This window comes from Cylas formicarius, unplaced genomic scaffold (genome assembly GCF_029955315.1).
Source record: "Cylas formicarius isolate icCylForm1 unplaced genomic scaffold, icCylForm1.1 PGA_scaffold_8__14_contigs__length_24414737, whole genome shotgun sequence".
NCBI lineage: Eukaryota > Metazoa > Arthropoda > Insecta > Coleoptera > Brentidae > Cylas > Cylas formicarius.
In genome coordinates, this window is record NW_026844361.1 from 22,634,080 (window position 1) to 22,652,247 (window position 18,168).

The 18,168-nt window shown below is 36.5% G+C and overlaps 1 protein-coding gene across 4 annotated transcripts in view; it reads left to right on the forward strand.

The window, feature by feature from the left end:
* LOC132706645 (calsyntenin-1) overlaps positions 1 to 18,168 on the forward strand; it is a 146,090-nt gene that overhangs the window by 119,616 nt on the left and 8,306 nt on the right. For all 4 annotated transcript variants that reach the window (XM_060678106.1, XM_060678107.1, XM_060678109.1 and 1 more), the window contains 2 exons: positions 13,109 to 13,594; positions 15,623 to 15,948. In XM_060678106.1, coding sequence (XP_060534089.1) covers positions 13,109 to 13,594; positions 15,623 to 15,948 — 812 coding nt within the window. The remainder of the gene's footprint in view (positions 1 to 13,108; positions 13,595 to 15,622; positions 15,949 to 18,168) is intronic.

The window sequence follows — 18,168 nt, forward strand, 5'->3', positions numbered from 1 at the left end:
TTGTGGGACCAAAAAATCACGAGACCAAACAAACACCTAATATACAATACGATCATTAAAAGCACAGTCACATACAGCAGTGAAGTCTGGCCACTAAAAGAAAGAACCATGAGAACGTTGGAGGCAACAGAGATGGACTTTTGGAGAAGAGCGGCAGGAAGGTCCCAGCAATTCGCACAACCATGAAGATGGGCCACACGATTTCAGACGAAATAAGAATTAAACAGTTAAAGTGGTACGGTCACGTCCAAAGAATGGAAGAACATCGACTGCCTAAACAAATACCTACAGGAAGAAGGAAGAGGGGAAGACCGAGAAAGAGCTGGAGAGAGGGCATCGATAGTGAAATACAATGGAAATGACTGGACGAGGATCTGTGGAGCGACAGAGATCGATGGAGATTGGGAATATATACATATATATATATATATATATATATATATATATATATATATATATATATATATATATATATATATATATATATATATATATTCTCACGTATTGATTCACGGATGGAAAAATGTGATGACACTATATTCCGGGATATCATCCGTTCGCTCGTTGAACTCCGACTGGAATCCTGCATCCGACCGGAATCCTGCAAATCCTGCATCCGACTGGAATCCTGCAGACGTTTCGCCAAAATCTCACTTGGCATCTTCAATGCTCGCGCTCCGAAAACACTTCGAACACTGTTCGAACATATATATATATATATATATATATATATATATATATATATATATATATATATATATATATATATATAAACTTTAGATAGATTTATTTCTTTTACGACCTGTCTGCGGATGATTGGCATTTTTAATCTGTAATACAAAACAAAGAGTTCTGAAATTAAATGAAATAAAAAACCGTATTAGGAGTCAGCACTTGCTACTAATCATTATTTCCGCAAAGCGTGAATTATATTCTATTCTTGATGTTCTACTCGCCCCACGTAAAATATCCGTTTCACCTCGTTCCTTATGTCTTCGGATTTACAATGCTGACTCTGTTATAGACGTCTCTCTTTGTTGGCCCCCAAAATAAATTTTTTATCGTCTGCTGCAACTATCAAATGAACCGACTTAGTTTCTACCTCGTTTCCTGTGGATTAGAGTACATAGTCGCCTCTACATGATATACGCATTCGAATTTAAGCTATAAACAGCATTCTACGCCACGAGGAGCAATCGCACGTCCATAATCGACATTGTAGGCAAGTGTCGATAATAGTATTGACGTTTGACGTGCGATCCAGCTTCAGCGTACGTCGAACTAATACGGGCACTAATTTTGAATGAGGACCGCAATTTGCTCGGTCCGCGTAAAGCGAATACAAAGCGGCCCATCATTAGACCGTTCACATTTTCATAAGCTCAAAATAGTCCGGCGATCTGTCCGTGAGCCCGTGGAGGATGTAAATTTACAACGACCAGGTGTGTGTCAGATTTAAATTTTCAAGAGGGCTGAGGCTATTATCTATGTGACGATTTATCCCGGTCTGCGGGATCCGAATTTATCCTGCGTGGGTGTAAGAAGAAAGTAGGCATATGTATTATATTATTATTATATATTAAGCACAAAATTGCACAGTATGAAGAAACTTAAACCGTTTCATCGCTTTCGTTGACTGTTGCTTTAAATGTCATAATTATTATTTTTATTTTTAAAATTTTTACTTAGCTGTCACTCAGAAACTGGCTAGCTAGTTATTACCAGCTAAGAACGACATACTGAACCCAACTTTTGTAGTTTTTGCTAGCTTCGTTATTCTGTTTTCTTGAGGTTACGTTAAAAAGCTAAGTCAACTTCGTGCTTGTTAAATCTTCATTTTCATTAAGCCATAATTAAAATTTAATTATCAGTTCTAAATGGTTTCTTGAAGATTTTATTGGAAACGTTTCCCCTGTTAAAAGAATTGCTAGTACGTTCAGAAAGTCCGAAAATCTATGCAAAAATTTACAGAGAACGCAAATCAATTAACGACCATAGAAATACCTTCTTTGGTTAGTCAGTAAAATATCGAACTTCCATAAACTATACTGATGTCTGGACATTTTGACGGAAGTTCATTATTCTGCTAAAATAGATTTCTCAGTTACAAACTATGTGATTTGACTGGATCGTAAAATATGTGTAGACAAAATGCACACACTCATGGCTAACTTGCAAAATATCAATAAATATCAAAAAGTGAGGTTATGCTCACTTATGTTATGATAACTGAGGTTATAATTCGACGATACAATATTTTGCAGCGCCTTTCAATTTACGTATCTCGAAAATCAACAAAATCCTACGTTTTTCTTAAAAAATAATAATAATAATAATATATTTCACATACTAAAAGGAATAGAGCAACGCAAGGTTTTAACGCACTTTATATCTTTATTTTTAGTTGAGTTTATAAAAACTTTTATCATCGTCCGTTGTTTTTAATGTTATTTTCTTTAGAAACTAAGTTGTTACTGGCTTTCTACCCTCGTATCAATTTAAAAGAAAGTTGCGCACATCCTCGTCTCTAAGCGATCGGAAAAGACGGACGTACGAGAGTGACGAAGATAAAGACACGGTTGCTGTAAAAATAATTGAAAGAATGCCTTAAATGTGTCTTTTGTTGGACAAACTAGTGGTACAAAGAGAACCTGGTCATTAGAAACGCAAGTCTCTTTATCTTTTACCCGAGCTATAGTTGGAGGTGGTGGTGCTTGTTGATGCTTTCAAAGTGGTTCGTGTTAAAAATCACTTTCTAAATACAGCGCAAGTTTTCGTTCATTCATCAGCAAAGAGTCTGCCCCTGCTTTGACTCGGCCATCCGCTGGGTTCCTTCGATAATAAATAATAATGAGTTCAATAGACAGGCGTATTTACTATACCTTTAAATCCTGGTAATCAACAGCTATATTGCATCATGATTCCTTTGCGGTTTATCTATCAGTGGCAACCAACCGTTTACTTAAATCGAAATAGCGTAAATTCAGGTTTCATCCGGGAGTTTTAAATCTAGCGCCCCCCTCCGGCACTTCATATCGCAAAACTTCAATATAAAACTTCATATTTTCGCGCAGTCCGTATCTCTCGTCGTATAAGCACCTTACGCGCCGCATGAATATTGATATAAGCCCCGGCCCAAGCACCACTTAGGTATTGGAAATTCATCATCAAGCGGCAGGAGAGCCCGCCAGGCAAATAGACCAAAATCACTCCCCGGTATTTTTCCCTCCGAACCGACGGACGCTTCGGCATTTCGGGATTTTCCTTCTGGCAGTTTTAAAGCGGATATAGTGCGATGGCAATTTCGATGCTACATAACCCGGCTCAAAAAAAACTTACAGATTAGAAAAACAAATCACTTTGAATTACGGGTGCTTTAAATCACACCACAAATAAATTAACTTTAACTGTAAATAAATAGGGTGACTTAAAGTTACTAAAAGTCCCAAAGTATCAAAATTTCGAATCGATTCAAATATATACACATTTTTTACATATTTACTTAAGGCTTAGGGCGACCAATGACCTAAAAAATCTATATCTGATTTGGGACAACTATGTGACGAGAAGTCAGCTGGATTTAGTTCGACGTGTCGCCAGTTCTCACATGATGGTGCCTCTTCCACTGTGAATAATATGAATAACCACTTAGCTTGCTTCTCGAATATCGGCATCTAATTTGTGATGACTAAAGACGCGTTTACAGCATTCTATGTTAACGCTGCAAAGGATATATTGGAGAAAAATTATCAACTAGGCTCAAAGAACATGAAAGAGCCTTGTACAACAAATAAAGTAAACGACAGCTACGGAGTAGAATGCGAGCCAGTTTCAGTTGAGCTCTCGCCAACATGATGATGGGCAAAACGTCAGCGAGTTCGACTGGAAAATCCAGAAGATTTGTAAACTGCTATGGTTACCAAAGAGCCATGTCGGTGAATCTTTCGACTACCCTCGATACCATTACACAAAAAGTGTCCGTCATTTTCCCATACACTAGGAAGGCTTTACGAATATCGGATCTAACATCTATTATGCTCTGTCTAAATCTTAGCAAGATAGAATCTCTATTAAATTCAAATTGTGCTCCAATGGTTGATACGCTCGTACGCAGAAGCGTCAAATATTATCTTTGTAGTTTAACGGCCGTGCCTGATCCCTTTAAAAAATGCGCCCCGTATCGATGTTGCTTCTTAGGAAGTTGTTCAATAATCTGTTCCTCCAAGCATTTGTTAAACATTTTACAGTGAGGAGTAATCCGTCACAGCTATTTTTTTAGCTGTTATTTTTTAATCTCTCTTCCAGCAAAGGCAGCCTAAGCTCGTACCTTCGCGCATTGCAGAAATAATGATTAGTAGCAAGTGCTGACTCCTAATACGGTTTTTTATTTCATTTTATTTCAGAACTCTTTGTTTTGTATTACGGATTAAAAATGCCAATCATGCGCAGACAGATCGTAAAAGAAACAAATCTATCTAAAGTTATATATATATATATATATATATATATATATATATATATATATATATATATATATATATATATATATATATATATATATATATATATATATATATATATATATATATATTCTCACGTATTGATTCACGGATGGAAAAATGTGATGACACTATATTCCGGGATATCATCCGTTCGCTCGTTGAACTCCGACTGGAATCCTGCAAATCCTGCATCCGACTGGAATCCTGCAGACGTTTCGCCAAAATCTCACTTGGCATCTTCAGTGCTCGCGCACCGAGTGATATATATATATATATATATATATATATATATATATATATATATATATATATATATATATATATATATATATATATATATATATATATATATATATATATATATATATATATATATATATATATATATGATGATTGGCATTTTTAATCCGTAATACAAAACAAAGAATTCTGAAATAAAATGAAATAAAAAACCGAGGGAGGAGTCAGCACTTGCTACTAATCATTATTTCTGCAAAGTGAGAGATTTTCTAGATTCTCGAAATTGAGGCGGTTCGTTTTTTTTTTTTTTTAATGTCTAAGCTGAGCCTTTTTTGATAGCGTTGACATTCCGTATTCATTATTATCCTCAAATGTGTAGTAAATTGTGTAGATGACTCATTGAATGTCTGAAAAAATCGATTTTTCTAATCTTTTAATATCAACATCAATTGGCTTAATCCGAATGGTCAGTTTCCATATTTTTTTAAATTAGTAATACTTTACCTATGGTTGCGAGTTACCCGCTTTGGCAGAAGTAAAATATTTTTTTGATCAAATCAACTGCTAATATGTTAAAAAATTATCCATAGTGTCCATAGTGTCAACGGTTATAACGAGTTCATTATCGGCATTCACTTCATTAAAAGAAGCTGCAATAGATTCCCTCTCTATTTAAATTGTTGGAGAAAACGAGCTTAACGTTACGAGAAAAAGCCAGAAAGACTTGGAAAAACGATTTCATATTATCCGAAGACATTTGATTTTCAAAATGTTATAAGTTCTCTGTACAGAAACGTTAAAATCTAACCCTTAATCGATACAAGTCGATTGTAGTCGATATAGTAGGATCCTCCGTGTCACGCGGTCTCGCCGCCTAATCCCCTGACAGGATTCAACCGGTTGTAAATCAAAGAACCCACCATTGTATTGTAATTCCTAGGCGAATCGTGTCAGCGCTTCGCAAAAATGAAAAGCAAACAATGCATGTAACTTCCGTCTTCGATTGCCTATTGTTTCTGTTGTTTCTTTTGCTACGTCGACGACCACGTGCGTGGCTTGCACAATACGATTGTTTATTCATCAGATCCGGTCTAGACGATATCGAGAAGTGCATTTCGTTTGTTTTCTTGTACGCGATGGGGTACCGTAGAACAACAATTCGTTTGGGCATCTTGTTTGGAACATATAGTCATTAGATCATATAGTTATTAGATTATGTAGTGACCAGACGAGAAAATTGTTTTGATTATTATTTTCTGTATAGCAACATTGGATATATTTTTTGAGAATTGAATTACAATATTTCCATGCTTACGTGCCCAACATATCCACAGGAATTTTTTTAATTAAGTTAGGTAACGAATTGGTTCACTGTAACATTGGCAAATCCGCCACATTGATCTGGGCATATTCTGAGAGAACACTGCTACATAATGGCTTCAAATCTGCCTGTATTATCGGCGTAGGCCTATATGTTTCTATATGATATTGAGCAAGATTTTGGATGTCCTAAAATTGTAGTAACCAACTGCTTTTTTTGAAAGTCTTATTTCTCAATCGCAAATGAATACACACAGGGCAGTGGTTAAAGTTCGTTATGGAGGCCAATAATTTAGGATAGCATTTCCGCCCACTGCTGATGTTCCATTGGTCGAATCCGTTGACCGGTTACAATTACAAGCCGCATGTAATGTAATGTAAATGTAAAATGTAATTTCGTTTCGGGGAAGTGGGGGAGGAATAGGCGAAATCAAAAATGCCGGAATGTATAAATGATCCGTAAAGCATAAATTTCGGGGCACCTAATTAGCCATGGCGGCGTTGCATCCCCGCCTAATTACGACAAATAACGGTTGGACTTTGTAGGTTGCCGATCGGCAATCGGGTTTGATAAATTTTCTATGTAGGCCTTTATACAAAATATATTCGCAAAAACGAAAGCGTTTGGTATATTCTAGGAGTAGGTCGTTATTTATTCGTACCAGCTTTTAATTGGAACCGCACAAACCGACAAAAGCAATTAAGTGCCGCTTTTGGCCGTGGTCTCTTCCGAAAAATACCCGGTTTCCCGCTAGACCGGCCGCAAAAGCGTTTTTTGTTTAGTTTTTGAACGAGACCGACAGGAAAAAGCTCTCCGATGACGCCAGTCAGACTTTTATGGCTGCCCCTGCATTCTTTGGCATCTCATTATACGGTAGGATTGCCGGCCCTCCGGATTTAGAAGGTAGATTTATTAAACATCTACACAAAACTGATATTTATTCCTACTAACCAAAAATCATCCGTTCATCAAAAGTTCTTCAGAAAATAACGTTAAAAATGTCGAAAAATCTCTCAACATCTTCAAAGACCAAATTCCGTTTGAGACACCAGGAGTTTACAGTATCCCGTGCATTTGCGGCAAAGAATACATCGGAGAGAAGAGAAGTCTTTGCTTTTCACCAATATCCGTTAGCTCCACCTCTCTCAAACCCTATATAAGCAGACAGAGTAGAATGCAAACCATATAAGCATAGGGAGAATGACAAGAGAACGGGAGCTGTTAGAAAGAAGAAGGGAAAGAAGACTGATGTCGATGCAGTAAGGTTCAAGTAAGATTTTTCAAAATTCATTTTATTTTAAAGCTTTCAATTCTTCTTCTTCTTATTTTGTCCCATATACTGTTGCTCTCCGTCAGACGAAATACTGATCCTGCATCCGGCACTCTACACCAGCCTCAGATGTTTCTGAGCTATGAATGGTTTTTCCTGTGCTTCGATCTCCCTGATTAATAAATGTAGCTAGTGTTGTTTTCTCATGTTTTATTAGTTCAATATTCTTTTAACTAGCCATAACTTTTGGGTATATTGGTTTTGGTTAGTTATAAATACCAAAAAATATTGGTTTCTCTACTAAACGTTAAGTACATTGATGTTTCTTGTGTTAAATTTTGCAAGCAGTATGTAAAATAAAAGTTACTGAACTTTCAATTGTAATCTTGTATACTTATTCGCCTCTCTGAGAGCAACTTCAAATTATAAAATTGCAAATACGGTTCGGACCAACTTATAACGTATCTTTTAATATGCTTCTTTTGTTCAATTTTTTTAAGTTACTAAGCTTTCAGTTCTGTTATGGTATAAAGTAATACCCACGCCTCCAAATAAGAGAAGCAAAATAAGCTATACCGTCTACATACGCAAGGTACGGGCTGAGATGAAATGTTTTCCGATGAAAGTCGGTTACAGCACTTATGGAAATGTAACAGATGGGTTGTTTAACTTTGAATTGTTTATTTTACCCCCCCCCCCCCTCTCTCTCCTCCACCTCTCTGTCTCTCCCTTCCCCTTTTATTGAATTGTTTATTTTACCCTTCCCTCTCTCTCTCTTTCTCCCTTCCTCCCCCTCCCCCTCTCCCTCTTTCTCTCTTTTTCCCTCTTTCTTTCCCCCCTCCCCCTCTCTCTCACCCCTCTCTGTCTCTCCCTTCCCCCTTTATTGAATTGTTTATTTTACCCTTCTCTCTCTCTCTCTCCCCCTCTCTCCCTTTATCTCTTCCTCCCCCCTCTCCCTCTCCCCCTCCTCTCTCTCTCCCTCCCCCCTCTCTCTCTATTGGCCATTAATACCAACGCTGGCAGGTAATAAATTGGTTACAAAATTTTCAAATGCCCCGAGGATGACAAATTAGTTTCTTTCTTTTGTTTTAGACTTCATCTATGTTGTACATATATTTATCCTGCCTGTCGCTTATTTTCATCGTCTCCGTTTTATCTCATCTCGTCTTCGTTTGATCCGAGCCGAAGTCTCAAGCAATTAAAACTTGTCGCCGTCAGTTGTGCCGTAGAATTTTTCCAGACATTCGGCAAATTTGAAAAAATATACAAACGCTGGCCGCTTTATTACAAATTTCTCGAGCGGAATGTTTAGCATTCGGAGCAGCTACGTAAAGATTCCAATCTCTCCGTTTATTATTTTTCCCCGTCGGCGATGTATTCAAGCATGTCGCAAAGCTGAGACAGGTTAGTTTTTGCGGCTCGTTTTTGAAATATACGGGTACGAACTTTGACGGGTGAATCTTCGACTAAGCTTAAGGTAAAAGTTTCGTTTTTATTTTATTATTAGTTCTGTTTATTATTTATTTTATACAGCATGAAGATTTCTTTTGAATCCGCAATTTTCGATAAAACCTGTTTTTATTTAAAATCTTTTTCAAAGCAATTTCAAATTCACTTCACTGCGTGATACGGCTGCGCAATTTCAAGGCACATTTTAATCTTACAGATAAATTTGATGATGCATAAGACGGAACGCTCTGTACATGAGTGTTTGTGAAGGTTCTCATTAACCGCCCGTTGTCAGATTAAAAAAAGAAACAATAACAAAAATCACCGCAGAGAATTCGATTTACAATGTGGATGGGCTGAAAGTGGTTCCAACCAATGTACGTTGTGTGGGTCGACTCTATCCTTCCTCGTGGTGCTGCGTATTTCAGTCGTTTACATTCAACAGTATCAGCGGTTTTTTCACTCGCTCCACGAAAACTTTAAACAAATTTACTTAAAACGTGGACAAACAGAAAAACCACGTGTACCACAAGACAGGGCCGTATTTAAGATATTAGTCGACAAGAACGGATGAACTTATTATATTATATTAATTCTTTTTAGTGCGCTTTTTATAAATCTTCTTGAAACAGTTCCTACTTGATCGATACCCTATTTTAAAAACACAGATAATTGCTTTATAATTGATGTTTTCTCAGTTTGCTTCATTTGTATTTATATTTTTATATTTATAATAAACATTTGAAAGTAATAATGGAATGTTCACTGCATAGACAAATAATAATCGAGGAATCTCAGCGATGAAACTTTACACAAATCGGTCAGCTTTCAGCATTCGTAAACAGGAAGTACTGAAGTTCGGTTCTGGAACGTCATTTATTGAAGGTTATAAAGAGAAACCGAAGGGAGGTTAGACCTTCATAAAAATTTACCAAATTTAAATACCGGATTTTGTCGAAAAAAAGGTATACCGTTTGGAGAACTCTACCTGTTTTCTTCACTGGATCCAGGTCCGTTGCCGATCGGCCGTTTTCGGATCGAGTCTCGTTTGCTTTCGCGCTCCGAAATCGAACAAAAGCAATTAAAAGTTGAAGCCGGTCGGCCAACAGTCCGCAAAAATATCCGATAAATTGGAAAATCACAAAAGCGGTTTAGAGCCGTATCTCGATTGTGTCGCGAGCGGTTTTCAATATGCATTTTTCATTCGGCCTCTCGCGCGGTTAAGAGCGTAATAGGATTTCGATCTTTAAAGCGTACTTTTTGTGTTATCGATATTTTTGTTATGGGCCGTTTGATGAATCGATAATTATCACGTTCAGTTTAATTCCTGATCTAATTTTAGGCTTAAATATCCTAACGATGTTTCAAGCTATGACGATGACGTTCTGATTTCTTGTGGGTGTCGGTTAACGTCTTCAATATGCCTAAAGACTACGCCATGGAAGTCTTGCAGCCGATCTTACTGCTTTGTTGTTATGCATAATTTGTACCGTTAAACTTCCAATTCTAACCTAGAAGTTTAATATACAACGTAAACTGTGATTAATTGTTTTTTTTTGTGGTTCAAGCCAAATATATTTCGATTATTTCAGAGATATGAATAGAGGTGAGAAGAAGGTGGATTTAGATATTTTGGATCTAAGCTAAATCGCCAGCTTTTATTTAAGAAACAAACACGTTAGAGTTGGAGCTTAAAAACAACTGAGCTCAAAAAAATACTCAGGACTTAAGGCATTTTTGTTTGGAAACATCCGTTTGAAACATTGGGGAACCAGGGAATTGGAATTGTGTCTTATGCTTTGACGCTATGTTTCGGGAGTGCTATCGCCTTTCTTTGAATAGAGGGAAGATTGGTTTAATCTTAATGCCGTTCATTAAAGGATCGACTATACAGGCTAGCCTTTCTAGTGCTTTGGATTTGACTTTGTGTAAATTTGCATTCAGATGTTCTAACCGATTACTCAGATTTCCAATCCCCGATAATCTACGCTGTTCACGTCTAGTATGTCGCCCTAAATGTTTGTTTTATAATCAATCAAATTTTCTTTTAGCCACCTCAAATGTATTAAAATTGGAAAATAGGTCGAATTGTTAGTTTGTTTTTCGGTAACGCAAAATAAAAATCCTTCCAATGAAAGAAGAGAAACGTGGGCTTTAAAAACAGTTTTAAAGATGTGTTTTTTTTTCAACATTTTTAACAAAAACTAACGCGACGTTTTGGGTCATTTTTAAATTAAGTGGGAAAACATGGCTATAAATTATAAAAAAGTCGATAACTGATTACAGGCGTAACGGCCATTTTAATATATGATGGAATATTGTTGGTTTAGCAGGCATAATATGAATATAAGGTCAAAAAGATATTAATGTCCTTTACGGACTTTAACGGATTACATTTCCTTTTAATATCTACTAAAAATGTGAAAAGTGCTATTGTGTTGTTTACGGGAAAAGAATTCGTCCAGGTAACATCGATTTAATGCTACATTAAGCTCCCATTTTTCTTCGTATTACATTTTTCATCCGATAATCTCCAAACGAAACTGCTTATCCGGATTCGTGTCCAAACCGCTAAAATAAATGGACATTTTGTCATTTTCTCTCATTTGTCCAGCCCTATAATATATCGAAAATGGCAGTAATACTTTAATCGATAAAAATGCATCAAGCTTTAACTACTTAAATACAATCTGCGTTATATTTACCTCGCTACTTGGTGGCAAACGACATTCCAGTTATTTTTGGTAAACATAATAAGGGTTTGTAGTACTTTCTCGTATTTGAAAGGTTAGGAAACATCCTGAGGGTAAAAGTTTGGACCAGAGAACACTTAGAAGATGAACTTTCTTCCTTTTCAACATATCAGCAGAAAGTTGTACTCTCGATAAGTTCCCAAGCTGGAATATTTGCTGTAAGTCTGTCTGATCTCATGTAGTAGAATATTTTTGAGAAAATATTTTTAAATTGCTTTTTCCCTTAAAATGTTGTTCCTTATATGACAACCAGACTTCTTTTTATATAGACTTTTTCATTTAATCCTGCAAATAGAAAAGGTATTTTCTCTTTCGAACCCTTATCCCCGAGCTCACTTGACAGACAATAATGCGAAACGTATCTCTTGTCAGTTTACCTCCAAGGATTGAATGAAATTTTGTACCCTGGGGTGAAGTCCTTTTCTCGAGAAGGTTTGAACTTGAAAATCACCTGGGTCGATTCAATTGTGCATAAAAAAATCTTGGCGTTGGGCTTTGAATGAAATTTGTGTGAAAATTGTTTTTGATATCGTTAGCACATTTTTTTTATAAATTTTACAAAATTACAACATCCGGAAGGTAGTTTCTATTATATTTGCTTTGTTTGTAACAGAATATTGGGATTTCCTAGATACTTTATTTCTTACCATTTCGTACACAGTATGAATTGGTATAGTCATCAGTCTCTTGATGCTTGTATGATTTGGTGACTTTTAAGAAAAACCTTCCAAATCTGAAACACGTGACAAGTTTTTTTTGAACAAACAGCATCTTGGGGAGGCGACAAATAGTCGAATAGAATCACAGTTTTCTGGATAAATCAATATTTCCATAAATATTCCACATAATTCTTGGTTATTACATTGTATATTAACGTTTTGGAATATATTACTGTATTCTGTTTCATTCATAATCGGAACGACTTGTCCTTTTGGGATGGATTTTATTTGGAGGTTAATATGGTTATATCGGCAGCAAAAACAAAATCGATGATCACTTTCAAGAACCGATCAGGTGCAAACTTGTTGAGTACAAAATAATACAACGGGAAATGAAATTCAAATAATAGGAATTGAAATATCTAGATACGGAGACGTTGAGGCGGAAGTAAGAAACCAAGCTACAAGAGCGTCTAGGGCAGCAGCATACCTGAACAATACTGATATATAAAACTGCTGTTAGACCTATCCCCGCCTATGCAGCAGAAGCCCTCACCTGAGACCTCGAAAACAAAAATAATATTAGAGACCACGAAAATGAAAATAGTTCGAAGAATAGCGGAAAAAACACTCGTGGATAGGGAAAGAGATGAAGATATTAGGCGAGTGTGCGGGGTAAGAAACGACAACCTCCCAAAGTTGTGAAAAAAACAGGCAATCATATGCAGCAGGAAGAAGAACAGGGGAAGGAAACTAAGTGCTTGTTTGCTTATTAATAATTCGTATCTCAGTTCTGTCGCCACATACTGCCACGTAATACTGCTTGTAAATAGTTAACAATGTTTACTGCGGTAGAGTAAAATAAATGCGATTAAATAAATAAATAATCGAACTTTATATTTTCTTTGTTCCAGTGCGACCGTTCATATCACCGTCGCCGACGTGAACGAGTACCCACCGACATTCACCGAACCCAGCTACGTCCGACAAGTAGACGAGGGTCGCATCTACAACGAGATCGTCCGTGTCGAAGCTACCGATAGAGATTGCACCCCCAAGTTCGGCGACGTGTGCAAATACGAGATCCTCACCTCGGACCAACCCTTCGTCATCGATATGGACGGCGTGATCAGAAACACAGAACCTTTGGACTACGAACGTTCACACAATCACATACTCAGCGTCATCGCTTACGATTGTGGCATGCGTCAGTCGTTTCCCGCTTTGGTCACGATTAAAGTGAACAGGGTGTGCAGATTGGGATGGCGGGGATTGCCGGAAAGGGTCGATTATGCTCCCATGACCGGCAAGCAGGAGCTGTTCCCATCTGCGAACTTGGAACTGTGCGACGTACCGTGTAACGTGAGGGAGCTAAGAACTCGGGTCGACTTGGCAACGAGGTAACCCATATTCATCAGAGTTTTTATGAGCACAACTCAATGACGATACTGAAGTCCAAAACATATTTATACTATTTATCTTGCAATCATGACCCTCAGTATGCCAGTTATCAAATATAAACATATTCATATTTCATAATTTTGGTTTTTATAACGAGTGTTGGCTGTTTGTTTTGCTTTAAAATGTCTTCCAGGCACATTTATGAGCAATTTACGTGAAATATACTTGTTCGAGGTGCAATGCTAAAAGTCTAGGTATTTTATGATAATAAAAAGCCATTTCAACTAGTTCTGCGGATTGGCGTTTCGTTGAAAATAACCTTAAATTAAACTTAGAAACATATTAAAATATTATATTTTGCTTTACACTATGCACCAACAAAAAGTCAGCTCAGAATAATTATTAGAAATAACACTGGATAGCAAGCAACTTGTCCTCACTAACATTCACGATAAGAAAGCTATGGGATGTTCTCAAATAAAATCATCCTTGTAACAATTTATTATGGCATTTTTAATTAATATAATGTCAAATAGTCTTGAGAATATTGCAAACCAACGAATGGAGATAAAAAAAAAGCAAACTTTCGTCGATATTCCATTTGCTCAGCTCATTATGTTTCGACTTGAAATATCAAAAAATATCGCTGGATATTGATTTGTGTAATCAGAAATTATCAGAATAATGAAATATAAACAATTAAAAAAAAATCCACTTTCCGTTAGCGAACCTAATTTATTTTTTCAAGGTACATGAAAGCTCCATTTTTAGTGATCATTTTGTTTTATGTACTGTGGAACATTATATTTATCATTATTTATTTTATAAAACATTCAACATCGTATCAGATTGTTAGAAACATAGCTGCTGCAATAAAGAATGTTTGTTTGTCCTCGAAATATTTTGCAATTTATAAATGTTTACTAACAAGCCATTAAAACAAAAAAAATCGATGGTTCATTCCAAGGAACATGGTTGCAATTGAAAGTGAGTTCGCGACAGACGTTGGATATGGTTGCCAGGAAATTGCTGTATATTTAGATCGAGGTAACAGATATCTGTTACCTCGATCGTATTCAGGTCATTTTTTAAACAGATGCTTACGATTAGGTAATTCTTAGATAAATTTTGGGTATGTACGGCACTTTTTTGAGTTGAATGGTCCTGTCATGCAAAATGGCACATATATTTTTTGTCAATGTATAGGTCGGCCGTGCATATGGCTGATATTATTACCATTTTTGCAGTACAGCATAAATTGTGTACACCCAAATTTGTAAAAATTGCAAATCGAACGAGGCAAATAACAAACCAGCATTTGTTCGTTTCATTCCATAGCAAGGAGGGTAAGTATATATTTGCTACAAGTTTGGGTCCGAAGCTGTATAATTGGCTGCCAATTAGCTTAAGAACGTTAAAAAACTAACTAACTACTGAAATCAAAATTTACCAGCAAATACTTTTCTTTGATCCAGCTGCAATAATAATTAAAATTGCATACATTTTGTAATTTTCAGTGTTTAGGGAAGTTTTGTACGTAAATCTTGTTTTCTCTCTGTAATGCCTTTAAATAAAAAAATCTGCACATTTTTTTCAACTTTTGGTGACAGATACCAAGATCCGTGACAAGAGATCGACGTGGTCATTATTTTATGGATATATATATATATATATATATATATATATATATATATATATATATATATATATATATATATATATATATATATATATATATATAGAAAAAATCTGAGTACGTCTCTGCAATTGACTAAAAACAGTACCGTAATAATATTTTTATCCCAAATTTCCACAAATAAACAAGTTGTCGGCGAAAATTGAGATTGATATCTCGATTCCTATTGGAGATATGTCAACGCTCTCTTGACCATTAAATATTTCTCAAAAACATAAGTCTATTGCTTTCCTATCCACATAATTTAAAAATAGATTTTTTTTCCTGTTAAACCATTCTAATTACGACGGCCCTATAGGGTTTAACTAAAACCATGCCTAATTTGACGTAGGCATATCGGGAAAGGGTGCGACCGCGATACCTACTCGGTGCAGTCGCAGCGGAAACTTTGCGGGGCATCGCCGTCGGCCATAGATCTTCTGCCGTCTCCTGGTGCGGGCGCTGAGTGGACGAAACCGCTAATATCAGACGAGGGTCACGAGTCGGACCAAATGTTCGAGTTTGACGGCAGCAGCACGGCCGTTTCGATACCGAACGCCGTATTGGACCATAACTTGCCGCCCACCTTTACCATAGCCACTTGGATGCGACACGGGGAGCACAACGGACAAGACAAACACATGAAGGAGCACATTTTGTGTTCTGCCGATGACCACAGTAAGTATGACGTGGTGGTTCGCGGGTAACGATCGCATACCTCCAAAAATATCTGGCAAAAGATTCCTAAGTGGCAGTTGGCAAGCAACGTCGTCTTTTTCGCTCTCTCAAATGCCTCGTTGATCATGATAATGCAGAATAGAAACCAAGAGATCGAGTTTCTGGAGAGGACAATGCTGCTGAACAGAGATACAGATGATTTTTTTGGATTTATTTATTTATACCGATAAAAAATATTTAAATGAAATGTTTTTGTTTGTAGACAATTTTATAAAATAACTTTTTGACATTAAATAAAAACCAAAACAAAATCAAAATAAATATTGGAAATGTCCGTATCCAAAAATAAAATTTGACACCCTGTATCTGGACGGTAGCGTCTTAGTAAACCCTAAGTTTATGGCAACGTTTTACCTTAAAACTCACCCTGTAAAATATCGGACACGTATTAAATAACACCCTGTATATTTCATCCGCATTAACCTAAGCTCTCCATGTACGAACTCGTGTGATTCAACATCTCCGGTCTTTGTTGTTTACGAATTGAAGGCACTTTTGTCCATGTATTTTTGGAGGTTAGAAATGGTGTAGATTTAGTCGACAGTGACGTAACCCGGGCTCTTTTTTGTAGGTCCCTATCCGTATCATAAAACTTTCGGTAAGATGAGTGGTGACAAAAGTTTTTGCCTTAATCCATTTGGACACTAACTTTCGGTAGTGAATAGGATAAATTCTAACGAACCCAAAACGTATGGAACGCTTCCATTGTCCCCGCTAACACAATGGCTCGAATTTAATCCCGAATTTTCTGTCTGAATTTTAACAGTTTGAAACTTTGCATGCGATTTGACGGTGTTATCCTGGACAAAGGCTTTTAATTCTTTGTTTTGTCGGTTTTATCTTTAAGGCGTCGACGTGGACACGGAAAGTTGTACAGGGTGTCTCTTGGTTGACGGATCGATCTAAATTATTTTCAGCGTCGCTGTATCGATGTCGGTTTCTAAATGCAGTGAATGTTTTGCATTGTTTTATTTGCGCTGCCACTTGTTTTATCGGTTTTCGAGATGTTATTAAATTTACTTTTTTTTTTCAGTTCAAAAAGACCCCGATCTATTTTAGAAAAAAAAATTAATACCAAACTTGTAGGTTTTAAAGTATAGCCTAGTACATCAAAATTATATTTTTTTGAATTCGGAACCCTGTATATATTTCTTAAAAAAGAAAGGTCCTTGTACGCTGTTTAATTATGACAGAGTTGTGACGTATCTTGAAGTTAGTACGAATAAATAGTTAACCTTTCTCATTTAATCGTCACATGGCTATCTTACATATTTTTCAAATAAACTTACACAGACTACTGTAATACTCAAGCAATCTAATAATCTTAACCGCGAATCAGGTCTTTACCTGTCACCAATCTGGCCCTCATTTAGCTCCGCCCCCCTCAATTCAATATAAAGGCAGGTAGGGAATAAAACGCGAGCCAGTTTCAGTCAAGCTCTGAAGAAGCCAACAGGATGATTGGCGAAACGTCAGCAGTTTCGACTAAGCAAAAACCGACGCCGAAGGAATCCAGAAGTTTTATAAAAAAATATCTTACGGGTGTACCAGAATAATTCGATTTTTATAGAAAAGTGTTTTTGATTCTTTCTCGTTCTTCTGATCTAGATTTACTTAATGCGAATAGGGTGCGTTTTTTGTAACCTAAGAGAAAACACTTTATATAATTAAGTCAGTGTAGCGCCCGAGAAAAGATAATCTTTAACAAAATAAATAAGTACTAAAAGTTCAGATTTTCACTGTACATAAGATAAAGACACGGTGTTGTCTCTCTCTCTCTCTCTTTCTCTTTCTCTTTCTCTCTCTCTCTCTCTCTCTCTCTCTCTCTCTCTCTCTTTCTCTCTCTCTCTCTCTCTCTCTCTCTCTCACAGAGGTCCAAGAATTTGGCACTGCTGAAGTAACGTTACCCAAATCTGATGTGCCTAAGCAGCGTAGCTTGAAATTTGAAATGAAATTTGCTAAATCAAATGTCATAGAACTAGCAAACCATAAAGAAACTTCAAGGAACATAAGGTTTTTTGTAACGTATTCTAAATATATAAAGTAAATCATATATGCCATGTGAATATATGGCTCCTTTAGTGGTAAGGAAAGGTTTTTATACCTATATCGAAAAAAATGTTGCCAGTTTTGTGTGAGGGAGTTGTGTAAACTGGTGTT